This window comes from Ciconia boyciana, chromosome 6, assembly GCF_034638445.1.
Source record: "Ciconia boyciana chromosome 6, ASM3463844v1, whole genome shotgun sequence".
In the NCBI taxonomy this organism is placed as follows: Eukaryota; Metazoa; Chordata; class Aves; order Ciconiiformes; family Ciconiidae; genus Ciconia; species Ciconia boyciana.
The window spans coordinates 66266213-66282148 of NC_132939.1; the positions used below are offsets into that span (position 1 = coordinate 66266213).

The following is a 15936-nucleotide window of genomic DNA, read 5'->3' on the forward strand; positions in this document are numbered from 1 at the left end:
CCGCTGATGCTGCCTAAAACCTTCCTGCCTAGTATACTTGTGAACATCACAATGACAGCCATAGTTTTTCTGACAGAGGTGATAATTGCCAAATTTAATTGGACTACAAATCTGGAGCCCAGACTGGGGTTCTGTTAACAGAGCTCTGACTGACCACCTCACCCTGCACGAGTTGCTTTTTGTATGCAAAACAGAGTCTGGGAAAACAAACAAACAAACATAACTTTTGAAAGAGTGCTGATATTTGCAAGTACCAGAAGACAAAAGTTCCTTAATTATAAAACTACTGCATGACTGAAAACACCACACAGTGACTTTACCTCAAGCCTAAGCTGAACACCCACGGTAAATCACGCACCTGGTACCGCGCTGCGGGGGGTATCGGGGGTTACCTCCCCCCACGGAGCCCTGTTCGCTAACAAGGCTGGAGGAACGCAGGCTGTTCCATCTTCAGCCGCATCAGCTGCCTGGCAGGGAGAAGCCACTCCACGCAGCTTCTTGACAGCGATCGTCACTTGTTTCATACGGCCACCAGCTCCTGCCACAGCTTCAATGGGCTTCTCCCTGTGGACACCTGTGGAGTGAATGAGCACGTCGCCCGCCGTGAGACTCGCCAGGGAGTCCTGGCTGAGGCTGGACTTGCTTTCCGCTTCCATAAGGAGCTCATCACGCAGCTCTGGAAGGGAGTCCAAAAGCAGCACTCTGACGAGGAGGCCGTCCCTGCGGGCCGAGCGCTACGGCGGCAACCGCCCCGCCGCCTGAAGGCTGAAGCGGGCTGAAGCGGCCTGAAGGCTGCGGGGAACGGTTGCCCCCGCGTCCCGGGCACGCCTGCCCTCCCCAGCGGCCTGGCGGACAGAGAGCCCCGCCGCGGCCCGCGCCGCTCCCCGCCGCCCGCACCGGAAGCACCCGCTGCCATGGCAACAGAGCCCGTCCGCGCTCCCTCACGCCTGCGCGCTGTCCGCGCCTCAATATTGTCCGGAAGGAAACCTGCGCCCGAGCCCCTCCCGCTTCCGGTAGGGCAGCGCGGGGGGCAGATAAGAGCGCTGCGCTTCGGGGAGGAGAGCAGAGCCGTCGGTGAGTCCGTGTTCGCTGATTCGCCGCGTGGCGAATCGGCGGTGCCGCTGGGCCTGCTGCGGCCGGCCTGCCCCTCCCGCGCGGTCCGGGCTCGTGGCGCTGCGGGTGAGTGCGCGGGCGGCGGCGGCGCTCCTGAGGGGACCGCCCTGGGCGGGAGGGACTGGGCGGCCCGGCGAGGCCCCGCGGCCGTGCCCCGCCGCCTCACGGCAGGCCCCGCGGCGGTGAGGCGCGGCGTTGCGGGATGCGGGTTGGGAGGGCGGCAGGCCGGGGTCAGCCGTCAGGTGCGGCCGTTACCGGGCGGTGCTGGACGGGGAGGCGGGGCAGGAGGGGCGGAAAAGGTCTGGGTGAAGGAAAACCCGTCCCTTTTCGGGCACGGCCCAAGGGCCGGGGCGCCTCTGCCTCGGCTCGTGTCCCCGCACTGGCCTGGCGGGTGCTGGGTCTGTTGGGTTGGGGCTGGGCTCGGCGAGTACATCCCTGGGCAGAGAAACTCAAGGTGCCCTTGAAAGGAAGAACTGCAGGATGTAGTACAAAACAAAAAAAAAAGTCAAGGTGAAATTTGTTTTACTTCCGGCTTAGGTTTTTACCTTACTGGGTCACAAGTGCCAGCCAGGGCTAATCTAACTGAAGTAGGAGACCACTCGTGGAAAAATAGGTATTTTCTTTCAGGAGAGAACCCCTTGTGTGTGTGCAGTCTGTTCAAAGAGGCTCTTGGGGTGTCTGGTTTCAGACTTACTGTGCTAACTCGCCTTTGGTGTTAGGAGACCTTTTCTACAATTGATGTTTTTTTCCTCAGAGCAGGGTCTATCCCATGGCCATGAGATCATGAATTATAATAATTCCAGGTACATCATATTTGCAGCTACTTTCTCACCAGTCCACTTCATTTGCAGCCACTTTCTGATCAGTCCTTTTCTCATCTCCCCATGCGCCTCTGAAGGCTGATCGTAGTGTGCAGAGCAAGAAGAAAACCTTCATGTAACCACATTGCAAGCACCAGTCTGAAGGAGAGCAGCCAGACCCACTCTGGGCGTGGGCGAGAGCCGGGCTCTGCCTTCCCAGCGGGGCCATTGCTGCTGCCTCACTGGGCTGGTGCAGGACAGAGGGTTGGTTGCCCAGGCACACAGAACTGCGAATTTAGTATTAAGTTGCCTCTTGTCCTGAATTTGATGTGATTAGTTTAGCAGCCTGCTGGTTTCACAGGTATTTGTAGTTTGATTAGATTCAGTAAAAGAGCTCTTTAAATCAATGAGGCTTTTTTAATCTGATGTCAGTCAAGTTCTAGCCTAGTAATTCCCAACTATAAAAAAAACCCCACTTTCTCTACAAGCTGTGGGTGCCTTATCTGGACACATTTTTGATGTGGTGTTTTTATTTTTGTCTGTCCCTTTTACACACATACAGAAACACTTGCATGGTGTTCTGTGTGTACAATTGGAAGTGAAGGTTTAAAAAAAAATTGCAGCCTTGTATGTATAGAGTAGGTTGTACCTACACCTAATTCAGATTGTTAATCAGGATAACAAGTGTGATGGATTTATGGTGTCTCTCCACAGACCCCTCCCCCAATAAAATGTGGCTCGTTGGAAAAAAAAAAAAGCCCCAAAACACAGGGCTTGTTTAGTTTCCATGGGAAAGGATGCTGTTGACTCAAGATTAGGTAATAGACACTAATGTTGATTACATCAGTGGAAAAAAAACCTTCCTCACTGGAGTTTACAGCGTATGCTTCCACCTGTAAGAACTCCATGCTGTTAAATGGCAGCAGGTTTTTCAGCCACCTAGCAGTACAATAATGATAATCAAAAGCTCTGTTCCAGTTATTAGTGCTTAGGAGTTACATTCATGAGCCCTCTGCTTCTGAAGGTCTGTAGATACTGTTGGGGAAGCTGTATTGCCATGTGTCAGAAGTTTTAGAAGAGTTCTGACCTCCGTAGTTCTGGCTCCTGTTCCTTCTGCCACAGAAACAGATAGATGATTAACCCAGGTAGGCTAGGAATCCTTAACCTAATCACTGTTCATGGTTAATAAACCAGCTTTAGCTTTTTTAAAAAAGCTGTCAGTCTGTAGTGATTCCATGTTTCCATGGCAATGGGAGTGGCAGCTGCAGCAGAAGGAAATATTAGAAGCATTTTCCAGGTTCTAAAAGAGGGCTGGGAGCTGGGATGGATCTTGCATAGAGAATAGGTTTGAATAGGCTAAAGCCTTTATTATCTTTGGAAAGAGGATGTAAAACCCATTATGCCTAACTATGAAGAATCAAAATCTCAAGTTATCCTTAACTGCTGATTTTGCTCAGAGAGGCTTATCTTAAAAGAATGTCTCTTTAGAACATCAAAACCTATTTGGCAAAGCTCCAGGGCCCTTCAAGAAGGGAGACTTCCCAGCTGTTGCTGTTTTCCTGGTGAACCAGCACATCCAGACCATGTGGCCCTTGTTGCAGAGGTTTATTCAGAGATATCTGCTTCCTTCAGTGTGACATGTTTAAAAGTGTGATGCTGAATTTCTAAATCACATTTAGCCCAGAGGAACGTAATCCAGGCTGCGTAGGCTTAAACCTGAAGTGTGCTGGAGTTGTTTGAGCAGCTAAGTAAGAAGCTGTGTGGTGTGTTAGTCGAGATGCCAAGCCCTGTAATGGGCTCTTTCATCACTTTTTTTGCTTGTTTCACAGGCTGGAGGGAAAGGGGACAAGCAACAAGAAAACTTGAAATAATACATTTAACATACTTAAAGAATAAACCAGATGCGCACATTCCTTGGAATGTTCAGGTAGCGCATTTTTAGATGTTAAGGCAACTGCCTGTAATTTCTAGCTACTGAAGAGGTGCAGTAGAGCCATGTAATTTCACTGCCTGCTGTGTGGAAAGTGTAAAATGCCTGTAGAGGGACAAGTGCTTCAGACGCTTAAAATCAGTTGGTGCCACTATGCTGATTTAAATTAGAGCTATTTCCCAAGCGCAAGGGTAAAAGCTTTGTGGAACTGCAGTTCAGTAAAACTGTAATTTTAAGCTTGCCAGACTAGTCACAGAAGAACAAAAGATCAGGTTTGTTATAAACAAGCATAATGAAGCAATACTGAGTGTGAGAAAATGGCACTGACAGTTGATGCTTTTAGCTTTCTGTGCTTGGGAGAGGACAAAAGTCTTTCCTCTTCTCTGTGATTTTTAACTCTGTTTAATAATCTCCCTAAACTGACTATAGAACTGTCACTGATTTTTCTTCTAACAGGCTGAGAAATGAGAGAGTGGAGTTGCTATCCATTTTCACTATTTGTTGTCCCAGATGATAGTCGTGTCCACCTCACCTAAAACAAGTTAGAGGTTTACATTAACCTGAGTAATGCCTTGTTTCTTCTGAGCAACCGTATCCCGTAGGCTCTCCTTAATAGTAACCTGTGTGACCTATCTACCCACGAGGAATTCTTGGTCGTGGGGGTATGTGTCTTAAATTCAAGAATCATATGTGCTCTTTACCTCCAATACCTGAATTGACTTTCTGTGTAGTGATAAAGTGTAATGTTAAGAGGCAGATGTTATAATTACTCTGCTGCTGGGAGGGGGTGTAGGGAGAGTGCCTGCTTGTGAGAGCTCCGTAGTGCTATTTTTAGTTGCTTAGTTTTCTTTCTGTTGTAGAAGTAATTATTAATGACTTTTTGTTCTTGTTCAGAAGGCTTGCTTACCCTCTCCCTTTGCCCTGCCAAGAGACTGGAATAGTTTAAGCTTTCTAAAACATTAATGTCTTGCTCAAAACTTGGCAAAGCATAATACAAGATTAATTATAAGTAGCTCTTTCTAAAGGGTTAAATGAACTTTTTCCACAAAGTGATTACACTTCAGTGCTAATTTTTCTTCCACAAGTTGACGTGAATTAAACTGAAGGATCTTGTTCTTGTCAATGTGTAATATTAGCTTGCATTATCATCTGTGATAGGTCTTAGATAATATGTCAGTTAAGGGAAAAGGAAGACTAGCTTTCAGTAGCCTCCTAGGAAACCTGCAGGGATGCTTTCAAGCCTTAACTTGTTTACTGTGTTGGATTAGGAACGTGAGTCTTCCTTGAGGATGCTTGCTTAAATTCTTGGATCCATGGCTGTTCATTCTTCCCTTTTTCTCTGTCTGCTTCACTTCCTTTAAGGCCATTCTCATTCTTCCATGTTTTCTTGGATTTAATTCACCATATTCACTGCACAGAACACTTGCTCTAGTTTAAATGTTTGGTGCAAATGCAGGTACGTAGAAACCAGGCGTCTGCTTCTCTGATGCAAGCTGGCTTATGCTGCATCTATTCAGCGTGGCTGCCATTTCATGCTTACCTTTTTTCCTTACTGTTTTTACAGATGACATCTAAAGTCACTGAAACTATAGGGCTAGAAAACGTTGTTGCTTGCTTCTCCCCACACTTCTGCCTCACTCAAACTTTGTGAGTTTGAATGCATTTATAAAATACCTTTTTTTTTAAGTCACTTTAACTGTTTGAAATGCTTAAAAAGTGTTTAAAGGACAGTAGTTAACAGGTGGATCTGGGAAGGCTTCATACCTGGAATTATCTTGGGTGTTCTTTTAACTGAATACATTTCAAATAGATAACTTTCCTTGAAGTGAATGGCTTGAAAGTTTGCTAACAAAGCTGCATTTAAACACACTTCAAGGATGTGTACAATTCCATTCTGTTGTAAAATGTTGCAGTTCGTATGTATGCTTTTTGTGTGAAACTCTACTTTTATCTTTAGAATAGGTGAGTGCATCACAGGCGGTAGAATATGGCTGGACAAATATCGGAATCTGATCAGATCAAGCAGGTAAGATGCTGTATTCACGAGTGGTGGCTTTGAAGATCTTATGTTACTTTGTCACGTAGAGTAAAAGGTGTAGGGCATGGAGAAGGACAAAATGTTTAAGCTATCCAAGTTAAGAGTAGTTCTGTAGCAACCAAAATTTAAACACTTGATCACTGACAGACACAGTATAGTATCCGATTTGAGTACTAGCAGCATTTGGTGTAATCTTCTGACTGATAATAAATGTTTCTAGTGACTTGTCCTTTAAATGTTAGTGTCACCAGATGGCCCATGCAGCTGTGCATAAAAAGAATTTCTACATTAAGTTCTTAATACTCATTGTCTGTTCAATTTTTATTTATAGTTCAAGGAGTTTCTTGGAACATACAATAAACTTACAGAAAACTGCTTCCTGGACTGCATAAAGGATTTCACTAGCAGAGAGGTTAAACCAGAAGAGGTAGGTAAATGTTTCCTATGCTTTTAATGACCCTTTGGTAGAATTGCTTTGTAGCATTCAAATTTCAGAAGCAACTACAGTTTTGATCTTTCACCTAGCTAAAAAGCCAGTTAGCAGTCTTTAGTGGAGTACAGGTGTCTGGTATGCAGCTTCGAAGTGAGTTAGTGGAAGGGAGGGAAATAGCTTGTCTGTAGTTTTGCTTCTCCAAGTATGTCCAAAGGTGATGACAAATACTACTTTGCACCCTAACAGTCTCTTTACAAAAATAAATCAAACAAAGCCAAGTGCTTTTGATGTGTTAGATAATCTGCTACAGACAAACTATGGGCTAGGACCTCTTGAGGTTTCATCATTGTTGTCTTTTCAATATGCACACCCAGAGGGAATCTTACTGATCTCGCTGTGAGTATTGGCTGCTTATTGCAATTCTGTGTGTTTCCTTCTCTGAGCTATCAGCAGAGGTTCTTGTGCCTCAGTTTCTGATGGGTGGTATCTTTATGGACATGGAAGTGGCCCACCTACAGCCTGCATCTTGTTCTTTGAAGGTAGAATCCTACTGAAATACTTGTTTACCTACCCACATTCCCTGCATTGTAGTGAGACATAGAAACATAGGCCTCCAAAGCTCTGGCTGCTAAATCCACTTCTCTGCATTGCAGGGAGCTCCATTACATAGTCATCTGCAAAAAAAGATTAAGCTCTTGGTAAGATTAGTTGCATGATTTTTGCCTCTCCCCTCCTGTTGAGAGGCTGTTTCAGAATCTCGTAACTTTGGTTAAAAGTCTAATAACCTTTGCTTGACTCTGCTGGTGGGCTGTGGGGGGAACCCTGAAGTTTTAAACTAACCATTGTTTTTGAGCATTTTCTGCCTCCTTGGAGTTTAACTCCTCAGCACAGGGAAAAATCATGTCTCCTTTCAGCTTTTGTTTTGCTGTGCTAAACAAAGTTCTGTTAGCTTCCCAAGGCAGACTCCTTGTTTCCCTGATCTTCTCTGCATCTGCTTTAGTGGAATTTTTATTGATTACAGGAGGTCAGAATTATTCTGGATAAGGTCTTGTTACTGTCTTGTACCAACTCATTTTGAATGCTTGAACAATACAAGGAGTGTCAGTTAACAGAACCGACAGAAGTGTTAGTGGCACAACCTCTTTACCTTTCTGTGGTGGTATTTGATTTCCAGTAGAGGATTATACTTCTTTCTTCTGCTACCCAAAGTGTTACCAGAATTTCTTTTAAAAGTAACAGTTCATATAGTCTTTCATTAAAGACCTGGGATCCAAAACCAAAGAATGCTCATTGAAGGGGAATTAAGATTATTCAGATACAAAAAATATTCTTAGGTTCTGATCTGCTGCTTTTTTGCTTCCGTGATCTGCAAAGAGGCCATGTCCAGCAGTACAGGAGCCATCTGTTAATGATGGAGGCTAGGAAGAAACTTTCTTATGGGAAGTTTTGTCCATAATTACCCCTTACGGGCTTTCTTGCAGAGCGTCTGGCTCTCAACACCTGCTGGAAACAGGACACTGGTCTAGATGGACCACTGGTCTGATCTGGTATGGAAAATCCTATGTTCCTATTGAAAGTTGTAGTTTCTTATTAAGTATTTAAGATGAATACTTCCCCTGAATCTCCTTTGAGATTCTGCATTTGAAAAAAAAACAGCTTCTGACCTCTTTCCCTACAGCAGGTCTGCACTGCAAGTCTAGACTTCCCCAGGGCACCATATCACAAATACCACGCCCTCTGGGAGAAGTGGCTTGGGGTAGTTCCAGAATTTGTTTCCTAGTCAGACTTAACTCCTGCTTAACAGGTCTTGCTATAGCTGGTGCCAGGTCAAGGAGAGAGAAGGGTGGGTGGTGTGCAGAGCTGCACGGGGTTTTTTTGTCATGTTCACTTTCAGCCCCTCTGCTTTTCACATCCCTTTACACTGAGCAGAATCAAAGCAACTTCTGGTTTTCTAGTAATCATGCGAAGTTGTCATCTTTCCTTTCTATCTAAATTTGTTAACTTTTACAGTGATAGCAAGGTTTAGAACCATGATACAGAATAGCCAATTGGTAGAACTGTTGCTTGGAAATTATCTCATAACTCTTTCTCTACATTTAAAAAATAATACCATGGGTGGAATAGGCCCTGGTATTTATTTCCCTGTCCAGCTGACTGATAGGACTTCAGAGGGTACTCTGGTTGCTTTTGTGAAGGTTAACCAAGCAAGTACAAGAATACTGATAGAGCCAATAGGAACAAGGTCAAAAAAAGGCTAAACTGAGCCAGTACACAGACTGTATTTGGCTGTCAAAAATAGTATGTGTTTGTAAAGAGAATTTAAAAAAGAAGATACTAATTTAATAGATTCAGTATTTATTGCAAAATAAAATGCTTTATATATTTTAATCTCGCAAGAGGAGCCCAAGGATGAAACGGTAATATCTCCTAGATCTGAGATGTTTTCTGTGAAGACTTTCATATGAGAATGAGTATTAAAAGATGTTTCAGACATCCCTCAAACACTAAACTTCACATTTTCCACTGCACGGAGAGGCTGTGCACAATTAGGCCCTCATCTTGAGGCTTAACACAGAATATGAGGTGTAGTCACCTAATCATTTATCCCTGTATATGGTTATATTTTAGGTCCTGTTCAGGGAAGTGTTTTAATTACTGTTTGAAGCTTTCTGTTTCCCTCTTCCTCTAGATGACTTGCTCAGACCACTGCCTACAGAAGTATTTAAAAATGACACAAAGGATCTCCATGAGATTTCAGGAGTACCACATTCAGCAGAACGAAGCTCTGGCAGCTAAAGCAGGACTGCTTGGCCAGCCTCGTTAGAGAAGAGCACTCTGTTTGGACTTTACAAGCAGTGCCAGTGTTCACGGGGCAAGAACACATTTTGGATTTTCTACTGTCAGGATGTATGTCCAGCAACTCAGAAGAGAGTTCTAGATGCTGTTCAGACAGTGGAAACCATGAAGGGTTAAACAAGAAGTTAGGGTGGACTGGCAATGGAGTCTGTTTCTGAGGCCCTTTTCACTCTACAATGGAGTTATATTGATACAAACTTTTCCAGGGCCCACAGACTGGTATGTTTAAATTTCAAGGGGGGTGGGAGGGTTATACTTCTTTTCTGCTAGGACTGGTTCAGATGAAAAAAGTGTAATATGGGAAATACACTTTTTTTTATTTAATTCAAGTAAAATCAATGGGAACTTTACACTTGTATGTATGTTCTTTCCAAAGACACATTTTTAGGACACTGCTTGAGAGCAGTGTTTTGTTTGCTGTGGTCTCATTCCTCAGCTGCTACGGAGTTCTGTTCATTTGTTGCTGCTCTCAGTTGCTGACAGGTAACAGAATTAGTGACTTTGTTTGTTTCAGCAGCTGGGGATTTGTGAATGTGTTGTCTTACTTTGGGACAAACTTCTGTTGAGCCACCCTCACAGAGCCTTGTGATCATTCCGACTCTCCTGGAGTGTTTGATGGTGATGATTAGAGTATCAAGCCAAGGGTGGCTATAAATGGCAGACAACTGCTGTAACTAATGAGCTCAGGTAGGCACGGATGCTCTGCCGGCTTATCCCTTGGTTATGTTTGCCTTATGTTTCACCAGGTCATTTACAAGGGACACAAGCATGTTGTCAGCAGCGCCTGTGCCCGAGGCAACTTCTGTGCACTCCTTGTTTCCCTCGGGGAACCCCAGGGGTCCTCCAAACCCAGCTGCCTTGCCTGATGCAAGCATGATGTACTCCAAGCACTGAGCTTGCTGGCAGTTTTCTCCTTTAATTGTGTGAATGCCAACAGAAAGTGCAAGGTATGCACAAAATTATGCCTTTTGCTGCTGGATGAGTACAGAGAGAAGTCTGTGGAAGCTAGCTGTTCTGATGTTGTGGTTTTGGTTTAGAAAAAACACCAGTCCTTTGAAAGGATCTTGATAGCTGAAATCCTGCAGTCAGATTGTTAGTACCACAGAATGATAGCTAACAGGCACATTTTACTTAGCTCTAACTAATAAAATACAGTAACAAAAGGAACTGAACATCAGGATTACCATATCGATTTTGAGATTTCAAGTGATGAAGACTGAAACAAAGCTATTTCATGTCAGCTGCCAGGTTCTGCTGTTGGCTAGAAAGGCAACAACAAGGAACAGAAATGGCAGGAAGCCTGCCTACATGCTTTTTTGTTGTTACCTTCTCCGTAGCTTTTTATTTCCAGCAGCAATTTGAAAGAACAATTTCCTGCCTGTTTTTTCTTTACTTTTTTTTCTTTACTACTCAAACTCTCAGCTATCCAGGCTGTGGATTACTAGGCCCTAGCTGCAGCACAGTATATCTGCCACTTGCACTCAATGCTGCTCTGCTTGCTGCTGTTTAAAGCAGCCCTAGCTCTCCACAGAAATCTGTTTGTATGCCTTTGAAAGGTGTAAGAAACAACTATGTTCCTATGGTCTCATTACATGTGTTTTTGTACTAGTTGTATCACAGCTCTTTCCTACATAGCCCATGCCTTGTTACCTTGGAGATGGCTAAGAGCTAACTCTAAAATAGTAAAAGCTAAAAAAGAGCCCAAACATGGCAGCAGGTCTCCAATGTCCTGTTTTTTCAAAGGAATAACAGGCTAATAATGTCTAGATTGTTTGCTACAATTAGGCCACAAATGTTATGGCCAATTAGACATATACATCCATAGTAAAGATTCAAGGCTTTCTTTAAAGCAGTCTTTTTGTTAAACATTTGGAAGTTATGCATGATTGAAATAATCCCATTTTCCATTGTATCTTAGTGTGCAAACAGAACAGTTGCTCAGAAAAGTGACTGAGGAGTTTAAGTGATGGGATTGGAGGATGTTCATCTCTTCTGGGCAAAGCTCCTTGGGGCTGAAGTGAATCCCCCTCACTTAAAAAAAAAATCATGGTTTTCCTCATGTTTCAGTGTTTGGGGTTTGAGGGTAGGAAGATGTTTAAAAATTTAAGACAGATTTACTGTACAAAAGGTCAAGCAAGTGTTAGAGGGACTTAGTTAATAAATTCCTCACTTTCAGGTTCCCCAGTTTCCTTTTACTCCAGTTTTAAAGCTGCCTTAACCCACTGTTATCCAGGGAAAACATATTCTTAAAATCTAATTAATGGCACATCCCCTTGCCTCTCCCCATGCTCACTAAACAAATAGGTGGGATGAAAAGTGTTGCTGGAAGTATTAGTGTTGGGTTGATACTGCTACCCTGAAATGAAGCTGGCCAGATAAAAAAATATTGACTTCCACAGGAGCAATGTGCTTATAGTGACTGTAGTTTGTTTGGGGATGTGCCTGTTAGTTATGACTATTTCAAAGCTAACTAGAGTGGAAAATAAGTTGCAGTGCTACTGCACAAAGATGCAGGTAAGGATGGAGTCACTGTCTTGCTCTTCTGGATGACCAGTTTTGTCCTAGCTCTATTTCACTCAAAAAATGTTGTGATCTTTCCACATCTTTCAATCCGGGTGACTGATTGAAGAAAGATGATACAAATATATTTTAGCTTGGAAATAAAGTGCATCCATGTAACTAAAGCATCCAGTGGTGCAGAAAGCAACAGTGAAAACTTTCTTAAAAGGTTAACTTGCTTTGCTGAGCTTTGACTTCCCTTTGCTTCCTTGATGAGTTAGCACATCCTGATGGCTGGTGCAAATCATGTTATTTAGAAAACAGACTTTGTTAACAGGACTTCTGGGTTGAGAATGATTCATGCCACAAAGTGTTTCAGTGCTTCTCACACATGTTTTATCAGCATGTATTGTCAAAGTGTTGCAGCTGGTCTTTATTCCTTGGAGCAGCATCTCCCAGCACCCAGTTCTCAAATATTTAACTGCAAAAGCAAGAATCAGTATTTCTACAGTGCCTGGATGGATGTCCACTGTGAAGGCTGGGAATGTCTACAAAGGCAAGCCAGGCCCTGTGTCTTCTCTGCCAGCGGAGTATTCTAACCTCCCTGACCTAGCTTAGTCTGGAGTGTTCTCTATCCCTCCTCTTGAATAGCTTCGAGTTTGCATGGCATAATGAAATGCACAGCCAAAAATCAGAATAAAAAGGAGAATACAGCTTAGTCTCTGGAACCTAACTGAAAGGCAATGGTATTTAAGGTAAGGTGGGAGAAGAGTATGTGAATTGCCGTGTGATAGGTTAGGTGCAGGAATGGAACCAATTCTGATGGAAGGAGGAGCAAAGGTGAAAAATGGAGTGCTGCTGAGGAAAGCTGTGAAAAGTGTGAGCCAGAGCACAGGTGGGAGGGGAGAGAAGGCAACAGCAGTGCAGCCTGCCAAAAACTGGCTTGATGAGACTGGGCTAGTGAACAGATGCTTATCTGGAGGTGACACTCATTGCAGCAGCGACAGGACCACTGATCCTAGAAAAGCATGCAATTACTAGTCACCCTACAGAAAACACAACAATTTCAACAGGAAAGGTCAAATGAGAGCCTGGCTCCAGACTGCCCTGTACATTGGTGGTACTGGCAGAGTGACCGGATCAATCAGCTGGGCGATTATAATGGAGGTTCCTTGAATTCTCTCAAGGATAGGAGCAAAGTCCCCATTTCTGTAACCCCTGCTGAGCTCTTGTCTGGAAGGCAAGGAAAGGATGCAACTGTAATCTTCTGTAAGGAAAGTGTAGGTTAAATACCTAATGCCCAGAGATAGATTGTGGCTGTGACTTCAAGGGGAGGAGGTATTCTTCTGGACTCTTAAATACCTAACTCTGAGAACTGGAGCTTAAGCAACAGCTCTTTTTTCAGCATTTTCTGTTAGCTAGGTTAGGAAGTAAGCACACAGCATCTGAGGAATCTATTTCAAATCTTGGGAAGTCCATTAAGCTCAGCTACAAAATTTCTTGAGTGAGCCTGGCCCAAACTCTAAAACCTGTAAAAGCAATTAGAGCTTGTGACACCTAAGCTTGCATTATGCTTGCACCTTGAGTTGCAAGAAGACAGGATTAAAAGAACTCAAAGTTACAGTTCTGCTAAATACTAGATTTTTTTTTTTAAATTATGTTTTACTTTAACTTCATGCTCCTTAGCATTTTGGTGTTAGGTTCTTTCTGTAAGCACAACAGGGAGCATTCAACATTCAAGCCTTCGTAGTTCAGGACTGTAAAATGATGGTCAAGTCTGTTTTCCCAGGATTTCTCACATACAGAAACAGATGTAACTGAAAGACATGAAAGACCCTAAATTACTCTTAAAAAAAAAAAGTCTACACTTATATGATGCTTCAACAGGCCAGAGCTGGTTAAAATTTTTTATTCTGTAATTCACTTTCCTCTGACAGAAAGTGAGAGGATGGCTGAGGGAGCTGAGCTTACTGTGTAAATATTTAAGGTAGTGTACTTGACATATCACCATTTGTTTATGTAAGGCAAAGGGGAGCTTATCTAAATTTCAAATAATCAAAGTAGAAATCCAGTTGGTGGCTATTTCTGTATTTCACAGATCCTGGCCTTACTAGGATATGGAAATAGGGACCCTCTTCCCCTCACATGTCAAACGCCCCAGGGACCTGCCAGGAGCTCTGTTTTGAGTCATGGCTGAGAGAAGAGGGTTTCAAGCCTCCTTCACAGCAAGGCATGCTCCAACCTTCCCACCTTATCAGCAGGAAAGGGGTGTTGGCCGCCTCTCCTGCCGTGTTCTTGTTTCAACCTCTGGGAGAAAGTGCCTCTGCCCCACAGAGGACATGGATCCCCTGGGGATGGTGGCAGGGCCTGAAGAGAAGAGCTGTGGGACTTCAATCCTGACCCCGGGGGCTTACCAGCGCTTCCAGCCCTTCGCGGGGATCCCCTCCACCGGTGGTTGAGGGAGGTTGCAGCCCACCACCTCCCTGCCACCGGCCCAGCGCGATGGCGGCGGGAGCGGCGGGTTCTCCTGTCCGCCTCAGGGCAGCGCGCCCCGGGTGGCTGCTAACCCCTCAGCTGCTGCCTCCGAGCTCCCGCCCCTGAGCAGGGTAACTCACCCCTCACGCGTGGGGACCTGCGGTGCCAGCCGGAGTGGAGCTGCGGGCTGTGTGTGGCGGGCCCGGGGAGGGAAGGTCCTGAAGTCAGTGCATGTGGAGGAAAGAAAAAAAACCCACAGGTTTTTATTGCCTTCGGGACACGTAGGGAGGATGTCTCAAAGAGGGAAGCGAAGTGCTGCAAGTGGGGGCAGGTGACAGAGGTGACGGGGTGCAGCCATGGCACAAGATGTGGCATTTGGCTGTGGGAAGGCAGCAGAGATGGAGCCACCGCCGTGACAGGGCCATAAACTGAAATGAAAAAGAATGAAGAGTGTGGAAAACAATTTTAAGAGACCTGACCTAATGCAGGCTAATCAGGGACTTGACTATAAAAAGCAGTACCCCCTGCAGAAGCTGCTGGGATGGCACATGGTAGTCACTTGCAGGGTGGGAAGCAGAGTGTAAGCAGAAGGAATCAAGGGTTTGGGTTTTTTTTTTTCCTTCTTTTTTTCTTTTTAAATAGCTTTAAACCTTACCCATTCCTAAGGGAAATAATTTGCAGGAAATGAATGAGCATCAAGAGGTAGGGTTTTAAGCTGCGCACACACGTAAACAAGTGGCTTGTTAAAAAGAAAAAAAAAAAATCCACCCTTGTGCAATCTAACCAAGTATTTCATACAAATTCCACATCTTACCCCTCCTTATGTAACTGGCATAGCTGGCAGGATCATGGCAAATTAGGTCAAGCTGTACCCAGATGAGGGATTAGGCGAGGAGTAGTCCAGAAATAGCTGAAGACACTGACAGGGCTGGAATGGAAATGTTGTTGGGTTACTCTGAAGAGCAGGGAAAGAGAGAGACATTGCCAATAACACATAACTGTGTCCTTCTCCAACAAGGCTCGGAGGGAGAGTTAAGCAAACATGCTACCGATAAACAACCTGCAGGTTTTCACAGCTGTAATGGAGCTCTAGTGCTGCTTTTCTTTGCTGGCAAGGAATGAAACGGAGAGAAAGTAAGCATCGCAATGCTTCCGTGGTTTTTTTCATGAGTGAGCTGTACTGGAGAATTAAAGCCAAGTGTCATAAAGACAGACCCTTTCTTACCCTTGAAAACTATTGGATAAGCACCAGCGTAACAGTGTTAACTAATATAAATAGCAGGTAGTTGCAGACCTGAAGCAGAACCAGACAGTACAGCCCTGCTCCGAAACAGAAAGTAGGATTTCTCTGAAAATGGGAAGAAGCAGGAATAGCAACATAAATAGGGCTGAGATAATTAAAAAGAAAGAGGAAGCCAGAAAAGTCCTATTCTTAGAAAGGGTGAGATACAGTCTGCTTTCACAATTAAGATTGCCTTATCTTTTCAGTTTTCTTTTAATGACGATGCAGTATTTGTCACTGGGCTGTGACTAATCCCAAAATCCACCACTCAACTGCATTAAAACAAGCACGTATTCAGACTAATAACACTGTAACACAAAAAATTGAATGTACATATTCTTCCAAAGCAATGGAGGAGACTAATAAATGCTTGTGCAATTTGGGGAACTCACAGATTTCCAAAACAAACACCACACCACCACCACCACCCCCAATAAATACTAGCTACTTAGTGGTGACTAATAAAGGTGAATAATGTTAAACTCTTCCAGAGACCTCTTAAAAATCATC

General features: G+C 44.2%; 3 protein-coding genes across 22 annotated transcripts in view; 1 reads left to right on the forward strand and 2 right to left on the reverse strand.

The window, feature by feature from the left end:
* KIAA0586 (KIAA0586 ortholog) overlaps positions 1 to 906 on the reverse strand; it is a 77834-nt gene extending 76928 nt beyond the window's left edge. For all 6 annotated transcript variants that reach the window (XM_072866149.1, XM_072866147.1, XM_072866151.1 and 3 more), the window contains exon 1: positions 359 to 906. In XM_072866149.1, the coding sequence (XP_072722250.1) occupies positions 359 to 656 (298 nt within the window). In that variant the 5' untranslated portion in view covers positions 657 to 906. The remainder of the gene's footprint in view (positions 1 to 358) is intronic.
* On the forward strand, positions 766 to 9520 carry TIMM9 (translocase of inner mitochondrial membrane 9). 10 transcript variants are annotated; one of them, XR_012043203.1, is made up of 6 exons: positions 766 to 1179; positions 1651 to 1726; positions 3743 to 3840; positions 4300 to 4505; positions 5408 to 5490; positions 5801 to 5834. XR_012043203.1 is itself a non-coding variant. In XM_072866169.1 (6 exons), exons 4-6 carry the CDS (start codon positions 5831 to 5833, stop codon positions 9136 to 9138), a joined length of 270 nt encoding a protein of 89 aa, XP_072722270.1. In that variant the 5' UTR covers positions 1011 to 1179; positions 3743 to 3840; positions 4300 to 4505; positions 5801 to 5830; the 3' UTR covers positions 9139 to 9520. The 10 variants fall into 10 exon arrangements, 7 of the variants coding, with proteins under 7 accessions (XP_072722271.1, XP_072722272.1, XP_072722270.1 ...); XM_072866169.1 differs by lacking the exons at positions 1651 to 1726; positions 5408 to 5490 and adding exons at positions 6213 to 6308; positions 9004 to 9520 and having other exon boundaries at positions 1011 to 1179; positions 5801 to 5869; XM_072866167.1 differs by lacking the exons at positions 1651 to 1726; positions 3743 to 3840 and adding exons at positions 6213 to 6308; positions 9004 to 9520 and having other exon boundaries at positions 1011 to 1179; positions 5801 to 5869.
* Positions 9521 to 9653: 133 nt separating this feature from the next.
* ARID4A (AT-rich interaction domain 4A) overlaps positions 9654 to 15936 on the reverse strand; it is a 61869-nt gene continuing 55586 nt past the window's right edge. For 5 of the 6 annotated variants that reach the window (XM_072866160.1, XM_072866153.1, XM_072866161.1 and 2 more), the window contains 2 exons: positions 14959 to 15072; positions 9654 to 14362 (listed from right to left, as the gene is read on the reverse strand). In XM_072866160.1, the coding sequence (XP_072722261.1) occupies positions 15006 to 15072 (67 nt within the window). In that variant the 3' untranslated portion in view covers positions 9654 to 14362; positions 14959 to 15005. Of the gene's footprint in view, positions 14363 to 14420; positions 14573 to 14958; positions 15073 to 15936 lie in introns of those variants that run through there. The other variant, XM_072866154.1, reaches the window with a different exon arrangement.

What these genes read in the sequence shown, in the direction of transcription:
- TIMM9 (XM_072866170.1), top strand. Translation starts at nt 5,831, where the DNA reads ATGGCTGGACAAATATCGGAATCTGATCAGATCAAGCAG. An exon ending in AATCTGATCAGATCAAGCAG is followed by an intron (nt 5,870 to 6,212) that starts GTAAGATGCTGT and finishes TTTTATTTATAG; the next exon opens with TTCAAGGAGTTTCTTGGAAC. An exon ending in GAGAGGTTAAACCAGAAGAG is followed by an intron (nt 6,309 to 9,003) that starts GTAGGTAAATGT and finishes CTCTTCCTCTAG; the next exon opens with ATGACTTGCTCAGACCACTG.